Here is a 23965-nt window from a genome sequence, read left to right as displayed (position 1 = left end):
CAAACCTTTAACTTCATTTCTATCATTTCTTCCCCTATACTATGTTCTTCATTGGTCACAATGGAACTATAAGATGATTCCCATTTCCAAAAGATGGCTATAACAATTGTACAAGTAAGAATTCTTTACTAGAAGGGATATATTATTGAGGTAGTAAGAGGGATTGATTCTTATAATATATTAAAGGGAAGATAAGAAACAATTAGAGAAAAGTATGAACTAATAACACATATTGTTAAAAAAAAAAAAAAAAGAAAGAAAGACAAAAGGCAATTGAAGGCTCATCAGCAACCACTGAAACATCTCCATATTATTTTTTCATAAACTCAATCTACACATATATCAGATATGCTTCATGAAAATAAGAGCATCAAAAATATGATATTATACAGATTCTATCTTTATAGTCATAGAAGTGACTAAAAATTTCAGAGAACTAAGATACCCCATTATGCTTTTTGTTTAATGATCATATGTTTTTTAAAAGACATTTCATTCAATAAGAAAAATGCAGCCTGAAAGGCTACCCTCAAACACAATGTTTCCCATACATTTATCTTAACCAGACAAGGTTGCTTAAAAGATGTAGTAACCGAGAGAATACTGTTCAACTACTCTATGATTACAAGTATCAAATGAAGCATAAAACAGGAGATGTATGATTGCCAGAAATGTTTGCCACTGCCATGGAAATGTCCTGCATAGAGTTTAAATGCAAAAGGAATTCCCTATACTGACAAAGTATTCCAGTTGCTTCTATTTGTGGATGACATTGTATGTATTACTTCCAGTCCTAGAGATACCTTTAAGCTTCCTGAGTGAGAACCACACCTACTCAAGAGTGTTCATCTGACAAAGGGAAAAAAAATTAAATAGATGGAGAATGCTCTTTGTCCAAGAAATGTAGTTGGATGGATAGCCCATTGATCTGATAAATAAATGCATGTATTTTAGACATTATAGATGGAAGAAGATTCAAACTCAAGTTGAATGAGAGGAAAAGAGAAGATAGAAATGTTTTTGGAAAATTACAGTGTCTTCAACTATCCCAAACTGAATCCTGAAAGAAAAAGCCAACTTTTTAGTTTTGTGTTGACATTATATGGATATCAACCATGTAATCCCACAGTCTCCAAAGAATTAAAATTGTATTGTTCCAAAAGGACAACAGGGACATGCATGTTGGACACACAATCAGTAGAAAACAAATGACTAGAAAAAGAGATGATCTGACATTTGACCAGATATGGGTGATAACAGATAGAAATATGAAAAGCATATTGGTACCCATATCAATCAGTAAGTCAGTCAACAAACAACTACAATATACTAGGTTATGTTAAGCATTGGAGACAAAGAAAGGTAACAATCTCTGTCCTCAAGGAGTACACTTCTCACAGAAAAGATAACATATCAATAACTTGGTATGCAATTACTATACTGAGTAGATGGAAGGTGAACTTAGAGGAGAGACATTAGCAGCTACAAGACGGTGGGGCAGGGAAAGGAAAAAACCTGATAAGATGTAAAGATAAGCAGGAAGAACATTCTAATCATGGGAGTAAAGGCATAGAGATGAGAGAGATGTCAGGTGAAAAAACAGCCAAGTCAATGTATCTAGATAGTCTAGGCTTCCAGCACCCTGAGTAGACCTTCTATGTTTGCAGAGATCAAGGACATGATCTCTTGTCTACAGTATGACATGGAACCATACTATGTCACCCGTATCCTTATGTAAGCCATACATTATGGAACAACATTAGAATAGTACTTTATTCTGAAGTCCTTGCTCTACTCTGAATGAGAAACCTTATCACTCTTCAGATATCATTTCTGAAATAATAAACTGCTTTGAAATCTTTTTTCATATGATTCTTTTGAAGGATTAATTAGTTCTAACGGGTCTGATCATCCCAGGAAGAACTTTTCCCTGAAATTAATTAAGGCAACTATCAGGCTAAGAGCGAGAACTTTGATTAATTCAATTAATAGAAGTCATTCTTGAGTTCACATTTGACCAACTTGAAGAGAACTCTTAGAAGTAATAGTTAAGAGGGACTAAATATTTAAGGAAGCAATAAGTTACTATTGCTCTGATAAATCAAAATTGTTACCTAGATTTTGTCTTCTTGTTTAATATTTTTTATAGAATTTTGTCTTTGTTCTTGGACCGGATAAATTATAATTAAAAAAATGACTTCAGGAAGAGATTTTTCAAAGAACAAATTTTGGTCTCTTTGGAGTTTTCTCTAAGCAAAAAGGTTTAGAATTCCCATAAATCTATATCTGACAGACTTATTCTAAAAATACAGAGTATGAAGTATTTCTTCCATAATGAGAAGACATGTATGAGTGTGGTCTGCACTATACTCATTGATGAGAACATGAAGTTATTTAAAAATGACAATAATAACAACAGCTGATATGTTGTATTAAAATTTACAAAACTCTTTATACACACTACTATCTCATTTGATCTTCACTCCAACTCTGTGAGGTAGATGTTATAATTATGACTGTTTTGTAGATAAGGAAACTGAAACTGAGATGTTAAGTGCTTGAAGTTAAATATCAATGGATTTGTGCCCAGGTCTTCCTGATTCTGTATCTAGTGAATGCTCTGCCTGCCATACTGATTTCCATAAAAATGGTTAAAACAAAAACAAAGTTTTGATTGTTTAAAGTGAAAAAGTCTTTAGTTACCTGGAAAAAACCAGCAATCTGTAATATTATTCCTCAGGGGCTCTGGATAGTCATCAATCTACAATGAAACAACTTGAGCATTCAGTGGGTTTCTAGGCGCTGCAGAGCAGCACTGCATTGTATTTTTAAAATAAGCAAATCATTTCGAAATAGATGCCTTGGGGGAGGCTAACCTGATGAACAGACCAGGCTTTCTGATGCCATCTTAACAGTCTAGGGGGAAAGCACCTCCATCACTTTATGATGGCACCGAAAGCATTCCAGTCAGTCTGGCAGTTTTCAGGGGGCCTCATTACCTGTCAATTTCAAATTTCATGAGCCTTTACGGGATTGTATACTCTGGGGAGTCAGTCATAAGTCCAAAGGGAAAAAAGTAGAATGTTATGGAACTTGTCTTAAATAAAAGTAAAGCTTATCTGTATAGATGACTAGTATAACAACATGTCTTAAATTTCCAGAAGAGTGCCTATGGCAGGATGGGATTGGAGAGAAGAAAGTCTATAAATTATCTAGCTTGGCAAAATTTGATAGGATGTCCAAATTCATTCATATCTTGGCCAGCCTGTGTACACTTCCTACACATGCAGTAGCTTTAAATGTTGGACCACCAAGCCCCAAAGGAAAATAGCATCTGACTGTGACCCAGTTAATGTCTAATCATCTCTGAAATGCAAATTAATTACTTCATATGAATGAGGTGCCATTTACAATTACGTGAAGCACCTATATTTCCTATAGCATAGTTTGAGGGCTGCTTTTCCAATCAAGCTTCATAAATGAGTGTTAGAATCTCATAAAAAATGATTGCATTAGGGCCCTGGTGCAGTATGCCTTGAAGTAAACATATTATGGTCACCACATGGAGAGAGAAACCATTCAAACACAGTTCCAAGACAAATAAAAAGCAATAACTCATAAAAACTGGGCTCTGGGCCAATAAAGACTGGTAATGGTAAGTCATTTTAGAAAAGAGAAAAGAGGTTAGCAGCTAAAAATCCCCTCATTCTCCCCTACAAATGGTCTAGGGTGCTAGGATTATATGATTAACCTCTCTAAGGTTTTTGGTTTTTTTTTTTTTTTCAATTAAAAATTTAAAGCTAAGGAAATGACTTGAATAGTTCTTGAAAAATGCTATGTGATATCAGTTGATGGAAATCTGGATTAAGAGAATCAACCAGTCATATAAGAGACTCTTCTATCTCCATTTCCTATATTGTAAAAGTGTCATTGATTGACAGCTCTGACACATCTGAGCTTTCATTTTAAGGGATACCAATAGATATGCCAATAGATATATTTCATTACCACAAACCCCAAACTATTCACAGCCATCACAAACATCACAGCACCAACGGCAAATATCACTGCCCTTTTGAGTTCCATTCTCAAGTGGTCATGGATCCTCAAAACACAGACAACCTTTGGCTTCTGTCTGGATTTTCACTGTCCAGGAAATGTAATCCCTTGTGCCTATTTCCGATCAATCATTGGAGACACATTGGGGTCAAAGAATAACCTTTTTACTGAACAGAGGTCAGGGCAACAGTGAAGCAAAACAAATAAAACAAATAGAGAAAACAAGCTCTTCAGAGCTTAGGTTACAGGTAACTAGAGTTACCTCCCCAGGGATGCTATGTTGTCTCAGGCATATAAATCACCTCATTTTTTTCTTTCTCCCCATTTAAAAAATTTGCACTACAGTTCCCTCCCTCCCCTACAAAGCCTGTGAGGAATGGACAATTTATTTTCCTTTGACAGGCCTTCCCATTTGTCTCACCCAACACCAGTAAGTTTACAGATAATTATTGGTGGGCTATTCACTGCTTTTTCCAAAAAAAAATTATTAATATATTTTGTTTTTACATTACAAACACTTATAGATTATCTGACTTTGTGAGGTCACTTGAAACTAGGACCCATAAATCTTAAAACTAGAAACCCCGTTGCAGAATTAGAAACTAGTTCTTTTGACAGAACAGCATTCAACATCATCAAATATTTATTTAGTGTTCACTATAGGCAATATAATGTGCTAAACACTGGAGGTATAAAGACTGTGTCCAACTATTTGTGACTACATTTGAGATTTTCTTGGCAGAGATACTGGAGTGGTTGGCCATTTCTTTCTCCACCTCATTTAAATATAAGGAAACTGAGGAAAATAGAATTAAGTGAGGTGCCCAGTGTAAATGTCTGAGTTGGGATTTGAATTCAGGTCTTTCTGCCTCCAGATTTGTTCATTGCACCACCTAGCTATCTCCTTAAAGGAAGGTACCTAATACTTAAGTTATATATGTGTTCCTACTAAAAACATAAGTTACCAGACCCAACTGAGCACATGATCATTCATTCATTCATTTTCTGCCCAGACCTTATTGGTTGCTGTGTATGTGTTTATGCCCTGCTCTATCCTCTGGCAGCCTCACCCCCAGGTATTGTGATAAATAGATAAATCATCACTCATAGTCAAGATTTTGTTTTCAATCTTATACAACTGCTTTAAACTTCAATGCTCTATACAGAAAAGGAACCGCAGGAAATGCCTGAAATCAGATTGCATCATAAGTCTGAAAAAACAAATCTGAAGATTTGATGGGGTCTGATGTTGCGCTAGATATGACAGTGGTTCGGAGAAAAGGTTTGTTTATGCTCTGCGTTTTCATCCTCTTTTCTTTTACCTCATTATGTTAAATTGACAGAAAGGAGAGAGAGCATTTCCATGGGTCCAGTACCTGACCAACTTATATTATCAATTAACATTAAATCAGTCAAGGCAAGTTTAATAAAAAAGACATAGAGAGAAAAGTCTCCTGTATAAAAGTCCCATAACAACTTCTGGACACCATAAATGCATGAAGCAGCTATAGTTGTTTTTTGTGGGTTTTTTTTTTTTCAGCTTAGGGAGCTCCCTCTACCTAAAAAAGTCATAACCATGATGTAGAAGGTAAGTCCTAAGGAACTCTGTGAAGCATTTAGGGGCTAAATGACTTAACAGGAGTCACACAGCTAGTTGTACCAGAAATGGGATTGAACCCAGGTATCTTGCCTCCAGGTGTAGCACTGTTTCCCTCTTTCCTATACTACAGGGTCTCTACGGGACATCCACAGTGCAAAGTTGTTTCCTATAGTCCTCAGATACACTATCACAGAATTCAGAAATGGAAAGGATCTCATAATCCATTTAGTTCAGTCCCTATCTGAACAAAAGTGCTTGAAATTGAAGACTTGTAGTAAAGTCACCTATTCCCTTTTAGGAAAATTCCTATTGTTAGAGAGTTTTTTCCTTAGATGAAGCCTAAATTAGCTTCTGCAGCTTTTACCCATTACTCCTAATTCTGCCCCTGAGATACAGCACAGCAAGATTAACCCTTCCAAACTAGCTATCCTATCTCCCCCACACTCCAAAGCCTTCTTTTTATTCGGCTAAACCATGCCTAGACCTCTCCACCCATCTTCATGAACCATGCTCTGGATGCTTTCCAGCTTATCAGTACCCTTCCCAAAATATGGAACTCAGAACTGAATAGAGTGTTTTAGATGTGTGTGCATAATGGAGTGGTCATTTCCTGATTCAGAGCTTATGTCTCTCATGAAGCCTAAGATTGTATTATCTTTTCTGGGTGCCATATCACACACTACTGATTCATCTGGGACATTGAACTTTAACCCATTAAGGACATATAAGTTCTCTTATTAGCTCCCCTTTTACCTTGAGTATCAACCATAATCAGACATTTTTGTCCTGTTCCTTTCAGGCCAGGCATAAATCTCCTTGTCAATTAACAAATCAATCAATTATTATTATTAATCATTAATATTATAATACATTATATTTATATTATAAATATTATGTTAAAATAATATAATATAGTTGTAATAACATAATAATATAAAATAATATATTATATTATGCTTCATATATAATATAATATATTACAATATAATAAGTATTATTAACCAATCAATCAATATTTACTATTAGCTAATCAATCAATATTTATTAAGCATCAACTTAATCAATGTGCCAAACATTGTACTAAGCATAGAGATACAAAAAAGAGGCAAAAGTCTCAAGAAACAGCATGCAAAGAAGTATATATAATATACAAACAACATACAAAACAAATAGATACAAAGCCAGCTATGTAGAGATTAAAAGAAGATAATTAACAGAGGGAAGACATTGGAATTAAGAGGGGGTTAAATAATGTTTCCTGCATAATGTGAGATTTAGTTAAAACTTAAAAGAACCTAGGAAAGTCAATAGTTGAAGAGGAGGAAGGAAAATGGGAGATAATCAGAGAGAATGACTAGAGCTGAGAGATGAAGTATCTTGTTCAACAAAAATAAAGCAAGAGTTGAGTAATTCTGCCTTTTCTTTGTTGCTCTTCATCATCATCATCTTATTCAAGATTTGAGAGAATTTTATAATACGTTTTAAAGAGTGCTCAATTTGAAGTCAGAGGACTTGGGTTCAAATTCTGACAATGTCTCTATGTGCCTTTGGGCGCATCTTTCTGGACCTCAGTTTCAGCTGTAAATATAATATGACCTTGAAGTCCTTTCTACTACTAACCCTATGATCTTGTCCCTTCTTTATTCCTCCTATTTTTCTTTACATAACTTTAAAAACCTTTTGTTTTTGTTGAGTTTTCCTTATCAGAATCAGCTCATTTTATGCTTCAGTAATTTTAATATTATACAACCATGCCACATTTTTAATTACCATAATCTGCCCTTGCTTACACCTTCTGAGCCTGCATTTTTAAATTAAAATTTATTGATTAACAATCTGTACATCTAAACCATTTCTTTTTATTTTTAAACTTTCCTTTGCCTTCTTACCAGAACTATTTCTTTGCATCTTCAGTATTTCATTCTTAAACTCTTCCCATCTCTCTTGGTCTGATTCCTCTCATGGACATGAAGGTCAGATGATTCAATTTGTTCTTTCTTTGAAGGCCTCATACAGACAACATACTGACCCAAAGCATCTATTTTCACTTGTAGCACAAGAAAATACAGAAATGCTAACTACCACTCTCAGTGCAGAAATAGATTCTGGATCTGGGAAGGACCTCAAAAAAAAAAAAACATCTGGATCAGTCCTCTGATTTCAGACAGAGAAAATATATTTTTGCCCAAGGATCACATAGCTTGGCACATAGTAGGTAGGCACTTAATAAATGTGTTTTTAATTGAATGGTTAACTTGTTTCAATATAAGTTTTGTTAACAATGGAAAATACAGAGTAGATAGGACACATAGGAATGGTTTTGAGTTTTATAAACAACAATGTTCAAGTTAGAGATGTAAATGCCCCTCTCCAACAACTTATAAACTTGAACTTTATTTTTATTGAGATGTTTTTGAATTGTGTCTCACTCTTTGTGACCTTGTTTAAGGTTTTCTTGTCAAGCGTACTGGAGTGATTTACCATTTCCTTCTGAGGCATATAGAGTTAAGTGGCTTGCTCAGAGCCACGGAGTTAGGAAGGTAATGACTGTGAACCAGTTCAAGGACTACCCACGCAGTGAAGTCATGAACTTATGAATTATTGTAGTATGTAACTTTTTTAAAATCAGCACAATTATAAAAAATGTTATCATGAATGTTAGATATATACACATAACTATTATTGAAAAGTCCCATTGATGGTCTTTCATTTAACAGTAAAAAATAACTATATATCATAGAAGGAATCAAGAAATCATTTAACTAAGAGAATAACAAAAAATAATTTTAAGTAACAACAACAATACATCATGGCACCAGATAACAATATATGCCCACAAACTATAATTTTAAATGATTGGTTACAGTGTAGACACAAAATTCCATTCAGGGTAAAAATAACTTAAAACATTCAGAACTGAAATTTTCATTAGAAAATTAACATTTTTCTAGCTGGATCCTTTGAACTGCTTATTCAGGCCCATAAGAACACCTTGGTGCCAGATGGTCATTGATGGTATGTTTTCATAATGTTTTCATAGGCAGAGTCCACAATCACATCAGATCTAAAAAATAATCTAAGCTAAAGAGCACATTAAAAACATACGTGACCACCCAACAACTGGGTGTTTTAGGCTTATGAGTATGGGTAAAGTATAATTTGAGAAAAAAAGAATAGAAGCAATCTAGATGGGAGGGAATTCAAACTTTTAACTCATATGGAATATACTAAAATTATAAAAATATCAATCACATCAGAAGAATTCAAAATTTTTCTTCAAAAACTTTTAAATTGGAAAAAATCCAATCTTAGGAGCATAGGTCTAGAACTGAAGCAAGCCTCATTTTACACTTAGAGAAACTGAGGTCAAAGGAGGCTTATGATCTGCAAACAACTAGGTTTTTTTTTTTAAATTTCCAATTGATGCTAAATATAGTTCAATCAGCCACCAACAGACTGACTTTAGTCATGTGCTTAAAAAAAGCCACAACAAAACAAAACGGTAACATCTTGCAAAAGAACAGACCTATTTATAAAGTAGATCACATTAAGGGAAATGCAGCAATATGTTGTCAGGTAGATATTATAATCTCCTTGATTTCTGGCATTATAGGCAGCAGTCTGTACTTTTTGACCAGAATGACATAACCTCCAAAAGTTATTCTAGGAGGTCATCTCACCAAGAGACTTTTTCTAATTATGTAACTATTTGTTTTTAAAAGTAGGCCTATAAAAAAATAAAACTTTTTAATTAAGCAATGATTATATCTGTGACACTCAGCACGACAATAGCTAGACACATTAAGGAAAATTCATCTTCATATCCTTTTTTTAAAAAGTTCTAAACGTAAATGAAAAATTAAATCCTCTCCTGATCATAGTGTCTCTCTTGAAAGAAAGGAAAAAGGAAAAAAGAGCGGCTTCATTGTAGCTTACCCTTTTCTCTGATACCCCATCCTCTCCTGTAGATTCTTTCCAATCATGTGTATCTTTCAGGGCGGGCATGTGTTTTTTGTATGCTGGCTCTCTGTTTAAAGTGGTGTATCCTATGTGCTCATAAATTGGATTTATCGTCATCTTGGCAATATATTCTGCTGCCTTGGTTTCAATATAGAGAGTAATCAATCCATCAGTCACCAGATCGTGGATGGACTCAAAACGTTTCTCCCCAACAAAGTGTTTTCCATCGTAGTAGAGCCTGAAGTTTCTGGTTTGATTTCCAAATCTGCCTCAATGAAATGGGAAAGACGTTTTTTAAGAAAAATAACCAAGTGAAGTCTCCCTGAAAGAATTAAAAAAAATGACTATGGGTTTTTGTGTTTTTCTTTTCTTAGTTTGCTTAAATAAACTGTGGCTAATCTCTGTGTATGGTCTGGGAAAAGAAGGAATATAAAATTGAACTTCTAAACACAAATGAGAAGAGAAGACTAGCAACAACTCTGGAGAGAAGAGCCAAATGCATGCCTACCCTAGAAGGAATGATTTGTTCTCCTTTATCCTTTTTAGTCACTTCATCATCCCTGCCTGTGGAAAAACTAGAGAGAGGATCAGAGAAGGGGGAGGAGGAGGAGGAGGAGGAGGACTTTTACACTCTCTTGGGATTTCTTTTTATAAGCCCATATCTCTAGATTCAATTGTTCAGTTCCCTGAGATGAGAACCTCTTGAAACAGAGTCTCCCACCCCACCTTGTCACTGATCAATAATGAAAATGGCTGCTCTGTGTCAGACCCCTGCAGCCTTTCCTTCCTTCAGGGAGATCCCATTCAGAAAGCAGTCAAGCTTGAATACCAACAATAACACTGAAGTCAAAGTTTTGCCAGACACTGAGCCATGTGGGATTGAATGATGGCATTCTCTGTCCAGAGAGTTTTGCAAAGAAGGAGTTCTGTGCTTTGCTTGTTAAGTCTTAAATAAATCTTTGTAATATATAGGCTCTAGAAGCTGTTAGCTGGGAAAGAGTCTCGTTTTGGTGTCCTAGCCTTCTTGACATACAAGCATGAGATGTTTTACCTTTGGGAAACCCCCCTATTTGCTTTCTGCAGTAAAACTCACAAACTGACCCAAGCGGATATGAGACTACCTCCAATTCTTGAGCAAAAAGGATAGATATAGGGAATGAGCATTTCAAAAGATTTTAGTGCCATTTCAGGGACTGAAGCAAGGCATTCCACTCTCATGTTACTTTTCAGGGTGCCAGCTCATTGGATTCCTTTAAAAAATGATCTAACTAGAAAGTAGTTTCATTTTAATATCGGAAGGTGTGTGTGTGTACCATATGTTACAAATACATGGGACACAGATGATGAACCAAATATAACGGCTTTTTTTTTAGAGAAATGGCATAAATAGATAAGAACACAAACTTATTCTAATAATCAACACTATTCTGGTAGAGGCTATGTTCCAAAAAAATAGCAATTAAAAATTTATGAAATGCTTAAAATTTTTAATATATCCAAAACAAAGGAGTTGTGCTAATAGCTATTGAAAATGAAATCCTGTTTACATAAAAAGTAAAGGTATCCCAAACTATGAAAATAATTTTTATAATCTTTTAGGTACTTTTAAACTATATTTTATAAGTTAATAACAATTTAATCAAGAATTTAAAATTACTAATCAGGTGCAGACTTCTGAAATATCATTTGTTTCCTTCTGCTTGGTCTTTAAAAATCAAATCAAATCTCAATTATTCACAAACTGATTATCCAAAATTATAATCTTGAGCCACTATACCTCTTCCAGTCCTCTGGATGGTTGTTCCATCCTCTGAAAAAGGTTTAGTCACATTCTATTGATATCAGGGAACTGTTTAAATCAAATTTAGGGTAAGACTAAGAAATATAAGAAGCTAGACCAGCCATTGCTACTATAAAGGGAAAAAAAGCAAATGAAAAGAAAAATACATTTCAAAAGCAAATATAAAGAATTTCTAGATTCTATTACTTCCCTTAGTTAACATGACATTATTCCAAAAGTCCTCTGTCTTAGAATACTTGTATGAATGTGAAATATTATCATCATCAAAACACTTAGTTAATAAAAAACCATCTGAGATTTTTTTATAGAAAGAAGATAGGACTAGAAGACAGATAATCTCTTCCCCTCCCCCCTCTGTGTGTGTCTCTGTCTCTGTCTTTGTCTCTGTCTCTGTCTCTCTCTTTCTTCTCTCTTTCCCCCCCTTGTCTCTCAATGTCTTTCTCTGTATGTCTCTGTGTGTACTTCTCTCTATGGATCTCTCTCATGTATGCATGTGTACATGAGTAAATTTATAACTTTAATTTAAATTTTTTGCTAATCATTCCTGCCTTTAACATATATCTCTTCTAATTTGTGCACCTGAAAATCTGGGTGTCTCTGGATATTCCCTGAATTTACAAGTACATGACTTGGAACTATAGATTAAACTTTGATGAATTTATGATCTTATTTAGGTGGCTAATAAACCAACTGATGGATATTACAACCTCTCCATGCTTTCTAATCCCGTGTCATTCTTTCCATTTATTTCCACTGAAGATCCAGCCAAAAAGATAAGCCTTCATCTGGTTTAAACTTTCAGTGTCAAAGCAACCTGGAAGTCCCATTTGCTAAACTTCCCTCTTGTACAGTACTGGCTCACTTAGTGAAATCTTTGGTACAACTTCTCAAAATCAGTCTTTCTATTCTTTGTCTTAGCTACAATTTTGATTCTTCAAAAGCTTCAATTACGTGATATCATTGGGAAATAGTTGGAACTGGAAGTGAAGTTCCATGCTATTTACCAAATATGATCCAAGCTCCTCTCCTCTTCCAGGTCATTTTTTGTATCAGATTAGGAGGACAGATAGATGGAAGGATGGATGATAGGTCTGGAGGGTCTCTAAGCATGTCACAATACACTTTTCATTCTGGAAATTCACTCGACCCTTAGACTTCTCACTTGAAAGATATTTTGCCCTGGAATCTTTTCTCTGATTTGGCTAGCTTCTCTCAGAACCATTTTAAGGAAAGTACCCAGATCAGCTGTGACTTCATTCCTCTCTGAGATCAACATGTGACTCTCTGAACTTTTTCTATTATGACCTTATAGGGATATATTCTCTTGCCTCTTTTCCTCTTCAGCATCTTTTTATGTGTTGTCTTCTCCCATTAGAACATAAGCTCCTTGAGGGCAGCAACTGTCTATCTTTATGCTGATATTTGTGATTCCACCTTGTAGCACTTTGCCTGGCACACAGTAACAACTTAACAAATGCTTGCTGACTTGATTTGACCTGATGATACATGAAGAATGTTAATATAGTAATTCAATAAGCTACCTTTTCAACCATCTGTAACAATTTGGACAATATACATTTTCACTTGCTGTGTTTTTCTATAGTTAATGGGTTAAGCTCATTTCTTTTGAAAGACTATGGATATCATTAAGAAAACTTTATAGTATTCTCAGATCTGCCATCTGTAAATAGAAGCACTTAGGGAACCCTGCAACAGTTAGGGAATTCTATCTGAAATCTGACATGTGACATCCTCCATGACACTGATAAATGCCTGGTATATGTATTCCTTTCCCCACTCACTTTCTTTGTCTTGTGTGGTTACTGCCACAATTGAATTTATCATTATGATATTACCTTCCCTGAACCTCTAAGTCAGTTATTTGAATATAAAAATTATTTCTACTTTTAGAAAAACTGTTTGTTAGCCTCCCCATTACCTGCTCATGTTTTTCTTAAGAGCACCCTTAATATTTGCATAGGACATTCTTATAAAAATGTTATAGAAATGAAGAAGTAAACATGTAGGTCCGTATTTGCTAAAGTATTCTAGGTCACTTTGGTAGAGGATGTTGCTAGAAGTATTAACTTTTATCGTTTTTATTTAAAAATATATTAGGATACTAGTTCATTGTTGGTGGAATTGTGAATTTATCCAACCATTTGGAAAGCAATGTGGAATTATGCCCAAAGAATTATACCTTTTGACCCACCAGTACTTATACTTGGTTTAATTCTAAAGATAATTAGGGATAAAAGAAAAGAACCCATATGTTCAAAAAGGTTTATAGCAGCTCTTTTTGTGGTGGCAAAGAACTGGAAATTACAAGGATGCCAACTAATTGGGGAATGAATGAACAAGTTTTGGTATATGATTGTGATGGAATACTGCTGTGCTATAAAAAATGATGAGCTCAACGATTTTAGAAAAACATGAAAAGACTTGCATAAAATAATAAATAGTAAAATGAGACGATTCAAGAGAACATTGTATATAGTACAGCAAAATTGTTTTAAAAATAACTTTGAATAAGTTATTTTGACTATTAAAAATACCTAAATCAACTAGAAAAGATGAAGAAAGATTCTATTTGTATCCAGAGAAAGAACTAATAAATAGAAGTATGTTTACATATAATATATATATACCAAATTATTCTATACATATATATGCTATATATACATACACATACATGTATGTGCGTACATATATAGGTATATATTAGACATCTCTAGAGCAGCAGGAGGAAGAAAAAAAGATTTACATGAAAATTTTGTTTCACATTTGAACAAAAGAGCAAATTGTGCAAAGTAGATTTTCAATTTCATGTGCAATTATTTTCTTATTGTACTATATTATGGAAATTCTTGTTTTATTCCATATATTAAAAATAAAATTTAAAAAATTGTTATATAAAATGGACTTAAATATTTAGTCTTGAGTGATTTTAAAAAATAATCCTATTGACTTTAATATGCATTTCTTTTTAAAAATTTTTTATTAAAGCTTTTTATTTTTAAAACATATACATGGGTAGTTTTTCAACATTGACCCTTGCAAAACCTTGTGTTTCAAAATTTCCCCTCCTTTCCCCCACCCCCTCCCTTAGATGGCAACTAATCCAATATATTTAACATGGATTTCTTTGGAATATACATAGCCAGGTCCAGACATTCTTCCTGACTTTATTGCCTTAAGAGATCTTGTCATTTGGTCATATGTTATATCCAGAACAAGAAAAAAAGATCAATACAGAAACACAGCAGATGTACTTCACTTAATATCTGTTTGATGTCTTCCTTCTTGCCTCACATACAAATACTCTCGAAATGATAAGACTTAATTGGGTCTCTCACCAAGGTCTTTTATTAATTTCAAAGAGTTGAGAAATGGAAGGACCTAGAAAGATTAATTAAAGAGGATAACTGAACTCAAGGAGTCAAATAAGGGAATGACATGCAAGCAAACATGTACAAACAAGCTAAATATCAGATAAATTGGAAAGAATTAATAGAGGGAAGGCACTAGAAATAAGAGGGATCAGAAAAATTTCCTGTAAAAGGTGGAATTTTAATAGAGACTTCAAGGAAGGCAGGAAAAGCAGCAAGTGGAGATAAGGAGAAAATATATTTCAGGCATGGTGGACAGCCAGGAAAAATGGCCAGAGATGGAGGTTCTTTTTCAAGGAACAACAAAAAGTCCAGAGTCAATGAATTGTAAAATATGTTAGAGGGTATAAGTTGTATAAAGACAAAATCTGGGTGGGTGGGGATGGAGTATGAAGGATTTTGAATGCCAAAGAGAGGATTTCATATTTGATACTAAAAGTGATGAGAAGCCACTGAAAATTACTGACTAGAGGATGATATTTTGAGAATTGCACTGTAGGAAGATCAATTTGACATGTTGGTGACATCCTTAGTAAGTTTCCAGAAGTGAGGAGAGACTTGAACTAGGGATATAATAGTCAGGCATGGGATAATGAGGGCCTGCACCAGGGTGGTGGTTCTGTCAATGGAAAGAATAGGGAGTTTACAAGAGATGCTATAAAGGCCTTGGGAAAAGATTATATATGGGGGTGAGAGATGAGTTGAGGGTGACATTATGGTTTTGAACTTAGGATAATGGTGCCCTAGATAGAAATAGGGAATTTCATAAAGAGGGCAGTATTTGGGGGAAAGAAAATTAATTTAAATTTGGACATGGTAAATTTAAGATATCTATAGGACATCCAGTTTGAGATGTACAATGGTAATTGCAGATTTAAAACTAGAATTCTAGAGGAAGGTTAAGTTGGATAGGTAGAGTTGGGAATCATTAGTATAGAGATGATCATTGAATCCCTGAGGGCTGATGAAATCACCAAGCAAAATCATATAGACATAAAACATATGATCATATTTAAACTTAAAGGAAATTTACTATGGCAGCAGTGTGTAGAATGAACTAGAGCAGGGAGAGGCCTGAGGCAAGGAGATTAATAAGGAGGCTTTTGTTATGATCTAAGAGAGAAGGAATAAAGATCTGAACTAAAATGGTAGTTTTGTAATGAGTGGAGAGAATGGGGTCATAATTAAGAGATGTAAGAAAGGGAAGGAAAAATAGCAATATTTGACAACTGACTGGACATGGCAGGGCGGGGGCAGGATGAGCCCCTGGGGAACTTCCTGGATAATACCATGGTTACAAACTGGGAAGACTTGAAGGGTGCTGGTGACTTCAACAGAAACAGAGAAGTCTAGGGATGGGGGGAAAGGAAGATTTGAAGAAGAAAAAAATCAGTTTTAGGCTTAGTGAGCTTTTGGTATCTTTTATTTCTTGTTCCCTAATAATATTTCCAACATAGGTTTTACTCCATTTCCTGTGTTATGCATTGAGGTCACTGAATATCTTGTCATATTCACATTCTAGTTCATCCTAATCAATAGATTAGAGTATAAATTGCAATTATCTGCATGGTTGTCTGTTAGTTAAAATTTCTTGTGAGTTTTGCAAGATAGAACCAGATGTACCATAAAAATGTGTTTTTTGTTATCTTTTGGACACATGAAGCCAACTCTTACAACTCTTTTTTTGGACTCTTCATAGAAGACTTATATACTATCCTTCCATTCAGTTACAATTTTCTTTTATTGTCTGCTTGCATGGACAATAATCCATCAAAAAGCACTTATTAAATGCTTACTATGAGTTAAATAATGTGCTAAGTGCTAAGAATTAAAAAGAAAAACAGAAATAGCCTCTGCCCCTAAGGAGCTTGCATTCTAATAATGAGGACATTTGTAAATTGGAAGATAAAGATACATATAGAGCATATGAAAGATGACCATAGTAAGATGGGACTAGTAGCTGGTGAAGGAGAGGGAAGCCATAGAAGGCCTCTAGAGAAGGTAATATTCAAGCTGAGTCTTAAAGAAAGTTGATTCTAAAAGATCACGCCATGTATTCTGGTGGAAGTAGATATCTTCAACATAAAGAAGATCCAACTCACTTCCAGTTGATCAATGAGGGACAGAAACAACTACACCCAGAGAAGGAACACTGGGAAGCTAATGTAAATTGTTAGCACTACTGTCTTTCTACCCAGGTTACTTATACCTTTGGAATCTAATACTTAAATGCAACAAGAAAATGGGATTTACACACATATATTGTATCTAGGTTATACTGTAACACATGTAAAATGTATGGGATTGCCTGTCATCTAGGGGAGGGAGTAGAGGGAGGGGAAAATTTGGAAAAATGAATACAAGGGATAATGTTATAAAAAATTATTCATATATATATATATATATATACATATATATATATATAGTCCAAAAATTTTTATAATTATAAAATTTAAAAAATAATAATAATTAAAAATAAATAAATAAAAGATCACACCAAGGCATGAATATAGGAGAAGATGCGCAAAGAGTAGCAAATAAATCAGTAAAAAACAGGTTGTAGAGTACAAAGGAGGCCAAAATGTAAGAAGATTGGAAAGATAGGAAGGGGATAGGTTATGAGAAGCTTTAAATGTCAAAGAAAGGACTCTCTATTTGATAGTTAAGGCTTCTTCTTTCCTCTAACTAGAGGGCTAGAAGATGAAATATCAAACATCCCCCCAATACCTTCCTTTCTAGGGCACGGGAATTTTCAGGCTTTACTCTACTCTGTATATGTTACTTTGCCTGGTTTTATCTCCAAGAACAAGTTGTTTCCACATCAGCTACTACCTATTCTATCCACACCCTACTTTATTCTCTCATTTTGTGTGTTGCCTCCCCCACTTAGATTATAATCTCCTTGAGAGCAAGAAATGTCTTTCTTTTTATTAACTGCATTCCCAACACTTAGCACAGTGCTTGGTACATGCTTGTCACTTAATAAATACTTATTGGATTGATTTGGACTCATAGAGGTTTATTGAGCAGATAGGTAACATGATCATGATATCTAAGGAGATGAGTGGAAAAAAAGATTGGAATGGGGAAAGATTTCAGACAGGGAACCCTTTTAGAACACTGTTGCACTAGAATAGATAAGAGGTGAATTAGAGTGATAAATATATGAGGAAAGAGATAGGAATGTATGACAAATGTTGTAGAGAAAAAAACATTATAAGATCTGTCAACTGAGATATGTGGGGTCCGCAAGAGAAGGAGCTGAGGTTACCCCAAAAAATGAACCTGGATACCTGGGAGATAAATGTTCCCCTTGACAGTAATAGCAAAGTGCAGAAAGGGAGGAGGTTTGGGGGAAAAAATAAAAGTTCTGTTTTGAACACATTGAATTTGAACTAACTGCAAGACATTCAGTTTGAAATGTTCAACAGATAGTTGGTAATGAAGAACTGGCCTTTAGCAGAGAAACCATGGCTGAATAAATAGATTTGGTATCATCTTCATGGGAGAGCTAGATGGTATAGAGAATAACATTGGCCTCGGAATCAGAAAGACTCATCTTCCCAAATTCAAATCTGGTCTCAGACACTTAACAGCTGTGTGACTCTGGGCAAGTCACTCAACTCTGTTGTCTCAGTTCCTCATTTGGAAAATGAGCTGGAGAAGGAAATGGCAAACCACTTCAGTATCTTTGCTAAGAAAACTCCAAATGAGGTCACAAAAAAGTCAGACATGATTGAAACAACAATAATATCATCTAAAGAGAGATGATGATTCAGATGCATGAATGGTAAGAAGATCGTGAAGTGACGATGTGTAGAGAGAAAAGAGAAGAGATAAGAGTGTTGGGGTATACCTACAATTAATGATCATGATATTAATAGAGATCCAGCAAAAGAGATTGGGAAAGAACAATCAGATAGGTAGGAGAATTAAGGTTGAGCATGGTCACAAGAACCTAGAGAGAAAAGATTATCCAGGAAGAGAGGGTGATTGTCAGTTCCCAATGCTACAAAAATGTCTCCTTCCCATCACCCTACTATTGGTCCTGTTCCTCTGTGATCACCTTCCAAGAGCTCCATATTTATCTTCATGTTCCAATTTACAAATGTTGTTCCCACCATTAAAATGCAAGCTCCTTGAAGGCAGAGGCTGTTTTTGCTTTTCCTTCTTGTCCTTAGCACCTAGCATATTACTTAATTATAGCTACACAAAAGGGTGAGGATCAAATCAAGGCCATTAGATTCAGCAATTAAGAGATCACTGGTAACTTTGGCAAGTGTAATTTTGGCTGGATGACAGAGTCAAAAAGCAAACTGAAGAAAGTTTTTTTAAGGGTAAAAGGAAAGAAAGTGGAAATTCTAATAGTACATTTTCAGGGAGTTTAGCTGGGAAAGAGATGGGGAGATCTAAGATGATAGCTAGTAAGCACAGAACTTGTGTGGGTTTTTTTTAAAGGATAGGGGAGACAAGCATTTTCATTGGTACCAGGAAAAGAGTCAGTAGAGAGGTAGATATTACGTATTAGAGAAAGATTAGAGGTGATGGGGAGGCTAATCTGAAGGAGAAAATGGGAGGAGAGGAGATCAGTTCATGTGGTGAGGTTGACTTTGGCAAGCAAAGGAACATGAGATAAGGGGAAAGGACAAATGGGGCTCTCAGCAAATAATGCTACGTTTTTCCTTTTTAGTAAAGAATGAAGTAAAACCCTTAGCAGAAAAGGAAAGAAGATGGTATCATGGTCTTGAGGAAAAAAGAAAAGATTTGAAACCTCTAATGGGATAAGTATGATAGGTAATCAATTAGGGTCTGCCCTATTGTGTGGCAAGAGCCCAATTTAAATTAGTTATCAAGAACCCAGTTAGCATAGTTTTATAATTGTGCCATCCAACAGAATTTCAATGTTATATAGTTTAGTTACTTCAACTTGCTGGGTTGCTGAACAAAGATTTTACATTCAGAGCACTAACATGGCCTAAGAACTGTATAATTCTTAGCACTGTTTCCTTTCCCTCTATCAGGGTCAGAGTAGAAAGGGGTTGTAAAGTACTTAAGGTCATTTTGTATTTTAATTGGTTATATGAATTGAAGAGTGGTCATCCTGCAAATGAAGAGCTTCTCCCCAGTTGGTTTGGCTGGCTTAGAGAGTGGACACTATAAGTCATCAGGCCAACACCAAGACTTTCTAGCCTGCTATGAAAATTTGTATTGTACCCCCATGTGTTTTGAACAGGGTCATTTCCTTGAGCAGGAATTTTAAATAAAATTCTTCACATAGAGAGACTATCTTGTTCTGGGAAATATAAAAAAGAAACAGTGTGACCTAATGAATGTTACTATCAATGAGCTTGTGATTCTATTCTATGTATTCTCAGTGGAGATTGGTACTTGTGAGAAAGACTACTAAAGTGATGCTTTTACACAACTTAAAAGACACCACATAATCTTCTTAAAATTCAGCGAAGAGAACACTGGTGATATATAATCTGTAGAGGATAAAGGCATACCTAAGCTTCTCGGCTTCACAAGCATAAACCTTAGTTTAACAGTCCCCAGAAAGCATTACTGAAATTTGATGGAAAGGATAGCCAAGTATTACATCATATTCTATGAACCAGAAGATGAAAATGTCTTTGTGGAAATGGAAAAGGCATAGCAAAGAAAAATGCCACAAATTGAAAATGACTAAAGGAGACCAGATCATATGACCAAAGTACACAAGCAATCACAGTTTAAAATAATTCTACAACTTTAGATTTGTTGCTAATTACACCTATAAGCACTGAGCTTTTGTAAAAACTGTTTAATTTACACATTTACAGAGCTGGGAGGACATGCTCTATCCCTAAATTTCTACTAATATATTCCTAGGAGCTACATTCTAAAAATCCTTCAAATAGGAAACTTCATGTACACCATAAAATATGGATAAAAAAGGAAAGGAAATGAGATAATTATATCTTAATAATAGCAAACATTAACATAGCATATTTACAAACATTATCTCATTTGAGTCTCACAGCAAACCTGTGAGATATTTCATGATCATTTGAGAAGGACTTGTTATCTCCATTTTACATATGAAATAATTGAATCTGAGAAAGGTCAAATTATTCATCTAGAGTAAGTGCCTAATGTAGAATTCACAAGTCTATATGTAAATGGAGCTGAAAAGATTCCTCATTTTCTAGATAAGGTAATTTACACTGAGAAAGTAAAAACTTAGCCCAGTTACACAGCAGATAAATTTCTGAGGCAGGAATTGAACTCATCTACTCCTAATTCTAGTCCAGTTATTTGTCTGCTTGCTGCACAACTTAACTGCCTCTAAACTTACAGAGAAGTTCCTCGTTGAAGATAAGGAACCAGAAAAAAAGTTAGTCATGTAATCTACTCTAACAAGCATTTATTAAACATCTACTATGTATCAGATACTATATTAAGCACTAGAAAATGAAAAAAAAGTTCCTTCCTGCCCTGAAGAAACTTACATTTATTAATATGTAAAAAGAAAATAATAAAAATAACTAATATATGTATTTGCAAATATTAGCTCATTTTATCCTCACAATAATCCTGGAAAGTAGATTCTCTTATTATTCCTATGTTACAGTGGAGGAAACTGAGGAAGATAATGGGGAAGTAACTTGCTTAGGGATCATATAGCTAGTAAATCACATTGTTAAGCTGGATTTGACTTCCTGACTTCAGGTGGGTGCTCTACATAACGTACATTCGTGATCATTTGAGGAAGAGAGAGAGAGAACGTTAACAGGAGGATCAGGAAAGTAAGTGGTTAATAAACTGAGACTGGAACTAAATTAGGAATTCTAAGAGTTGGAGATGAGAATTAGGAGTAAATGCCTTCCAGCACGGGCACAGCTTGTCCATGAGATCCCAGGTGGACAGTATGAGCTTGACTTTGTTACAAAAAGAATGCAAGGTAGCCTCCCAGTATTGGACAAGCCCTCTAGGGAGGATTTATGAAAAGACAGGGATGAAAATTGCACAAGATAATAAGGTGTGGAAACTCATGTGGAAAATCACAGATCCTTGACTGCATCAAACTAAGGCCATTTTTATCTATTTTTTCATCCCTCTATTTCTGCCTATTTCCTTTCTCCTCAGGTCACAACTACTCAGAGACCTCAAGCTGCTCCCTAGTTTATCTCCCATCTACTTTGGCCTATTATGTCACCTCAAAAATTTCCCTCCCACCTCTGATTAAAAAAATTTTTTTTCTTATTCAATAGCATTTGGTATTGAGATAATTTTCTAGTTAAAAACAATTCAAATAAAAATATCAATGAAACAACCTCAGAAAGTATTTTCATTTTGACAGAAGAATTTCTTAACCCAAATTAATCTTTAATTTTTAGAGGGAAGATGTGGAGGAGAAGGGGGAAGAATTTTGAGAAGGGAGAGTCTCAAATACCAACTGCTTAACATCAGCCTGTCATTTGCCTAGTCTTCTACTAGGAATACAAATATGGGGATAAGAGAAATCACTGCAGCTACATACTGGTCCCTTGGCCCTGACCTTTTGAGGACTCAGAAGGATAAAAGAAAGGCTGCTTGGGAAAAAAAGGAGTTAGCACGGGAACGATCAGAGTTTCCTTAGGGTAAATGCTTTAAGCATTGAAACTGTTTTTATCTTAATCAGATTTGGGGTGGAAATATGTCAGAGGTAAGACATACAATATTCAGTTCAACTGACAAATATTTATTAACTTGCAGTAAATTTCTGGAGGGGCAGTATGGTGGAATGAAAAGTTAATTGAACCTGGAATTAATAGGGTTGGATTTAAATTCCAGTTTTGCTACTTATTAGTGTCTTAGTTTCCTCATGATAATAGCTAGCATTTATATAACTCCTTGAGGTTTGCAAAGTGCTTTATACATATCATCTCATTTGATCCTTATAACAACCATTGAGAAGTAGAAACTATCTATGATTATTCCCATTTCACAAAGAAAGAAACTGAGACAAACAGAGGTTATATGATTTCTTGCTTATATAGCCAAGCTAGATTTGAATTCTTGTTTTTCTAACTCTAGGACCACAGCTTTACCCACTGGCCACCTGGCTCCCCCATCTAGTTTCCTCATCTATAAAATGAAGGGATAGGGCATTTCAGTCATTTTAAAATCATGTCTGACTCTCTGTAACCCCATTTGATATTTTCTTGGCAGAGATACTGGAGTACTTTGCCATTTCATTCTCCAGTTCTTTTTACAGATGAGGAAACTGAGGAAGTAGGGGCAAGGGACTTGACCAGGGGATTGAATGAGATGGACTCTAAAGTCCCATTCTACCCTAAATCTATAATCCTTTTATTATACCTGGAATGTATCCATCTAAGAATCTTTATATTTTTTCAAAGCCAACTCAAAGAGTATGGAAGCTTCCCTAGCCTCCCCAGTTGGTAAAACTTTTTCCCCACCCAATAACCTTGCATTTCACTTTTTTGTTTATATGTCAGAAACACAGCAAAATGTAAGCTCTCTGACATCAAGATTTTTCTAGATTTTGTTTTTATATTTTTAGTTTTTAGCATACCTATTAAGTAAAAGTTTATTATGTGGGGAATGATCTTATATATCCTATACATTGATTTTATATATGAAGTACTAGGTATAAATACAATGGTCAATAAGGCAGGTTCTATGCCTTCAAGAAGTTTGTGGTACATAGAGGGAAATAACATTGAGTGAGAAAATGTAAAGGAGTTATAGAAAGTGAAATTATTTTAAATGAGGATAAGGAATCTTCCACTACAAGGAGATAGAATGCTGTTTTTTGAAGCCCATACCTATGAGACAAGGCCTAGAAGTCTTTTTGGCATTTAGTAATTAGCTTCTCTCAGATGGAATCCAACATGAGAATATGTTCTTATATGGAGTTCTGCCTTGAGTGATTGTAAGTAAAATAGAGTTATAATACATATGCTCACATGCCAAAAGGAAACAAGATAGAAGTTGTACATCTTCCTCATTTTTTAAAAATTGATCAGCTTCTGAGGGATGAAAAAACGGAACAAATTTGAAAAATAATGAATCCAATTTCTTGACCAATACTTTAGAGAATGAGCTTCTATATAGTTGTTCAGAGGAAGTGGGGAACTGCCTTTTTGGCCTATACTTCTGTTCAGCAGT

The 23965-nt window shown here is 34.9% G+C and overlaps 1 protein-coding gene across 3 annotated transcripts in view; it reads right to left on the bottom strand.

The window, feature by feature from the left end:
• CHN1 (chimerin 1) overlaps positions 1 to 23965 on the bottom strand; it is a 258773-nt gene that overhangs the window by 111140 nt on the left and 123668 nt on the right. For all 3 annotated transcript variants that reach the window (XM_074303053.1, XM_074303055.1, XM_074303052.1), the window contains one exon: positions 9596 to 9884. In XM_074303053.1, the coding sequence (XP_074159154.1) occupies positions 9596 to 9884 (289 nt within the window). The remainder of the gene's footprint in view (positions 1 to 9595; positions 9885 to 23965) is intronic.

The sequence above is a fragment of the Sminthopsis crassicaudata genome, chromosome 3 (genome assembly GCF_048593235.1).
Source record: "Sminthopsis crassicaudata isolate SCR6 chromosome 3, ASM4859323v1, whole genome shotgun sequence".
Lineage (NCBI taxonomy): Eukaryota > Metazoa > Chordata > Mammalia > Dasyuromorphia > Dasyuridae > Sminthopsis > Sminthopsis crassicaudata.
Note: the sequence above shows the minus strand (reverse complement) of the source record. Positions and strands in the feature narration are given on the sequence as shown.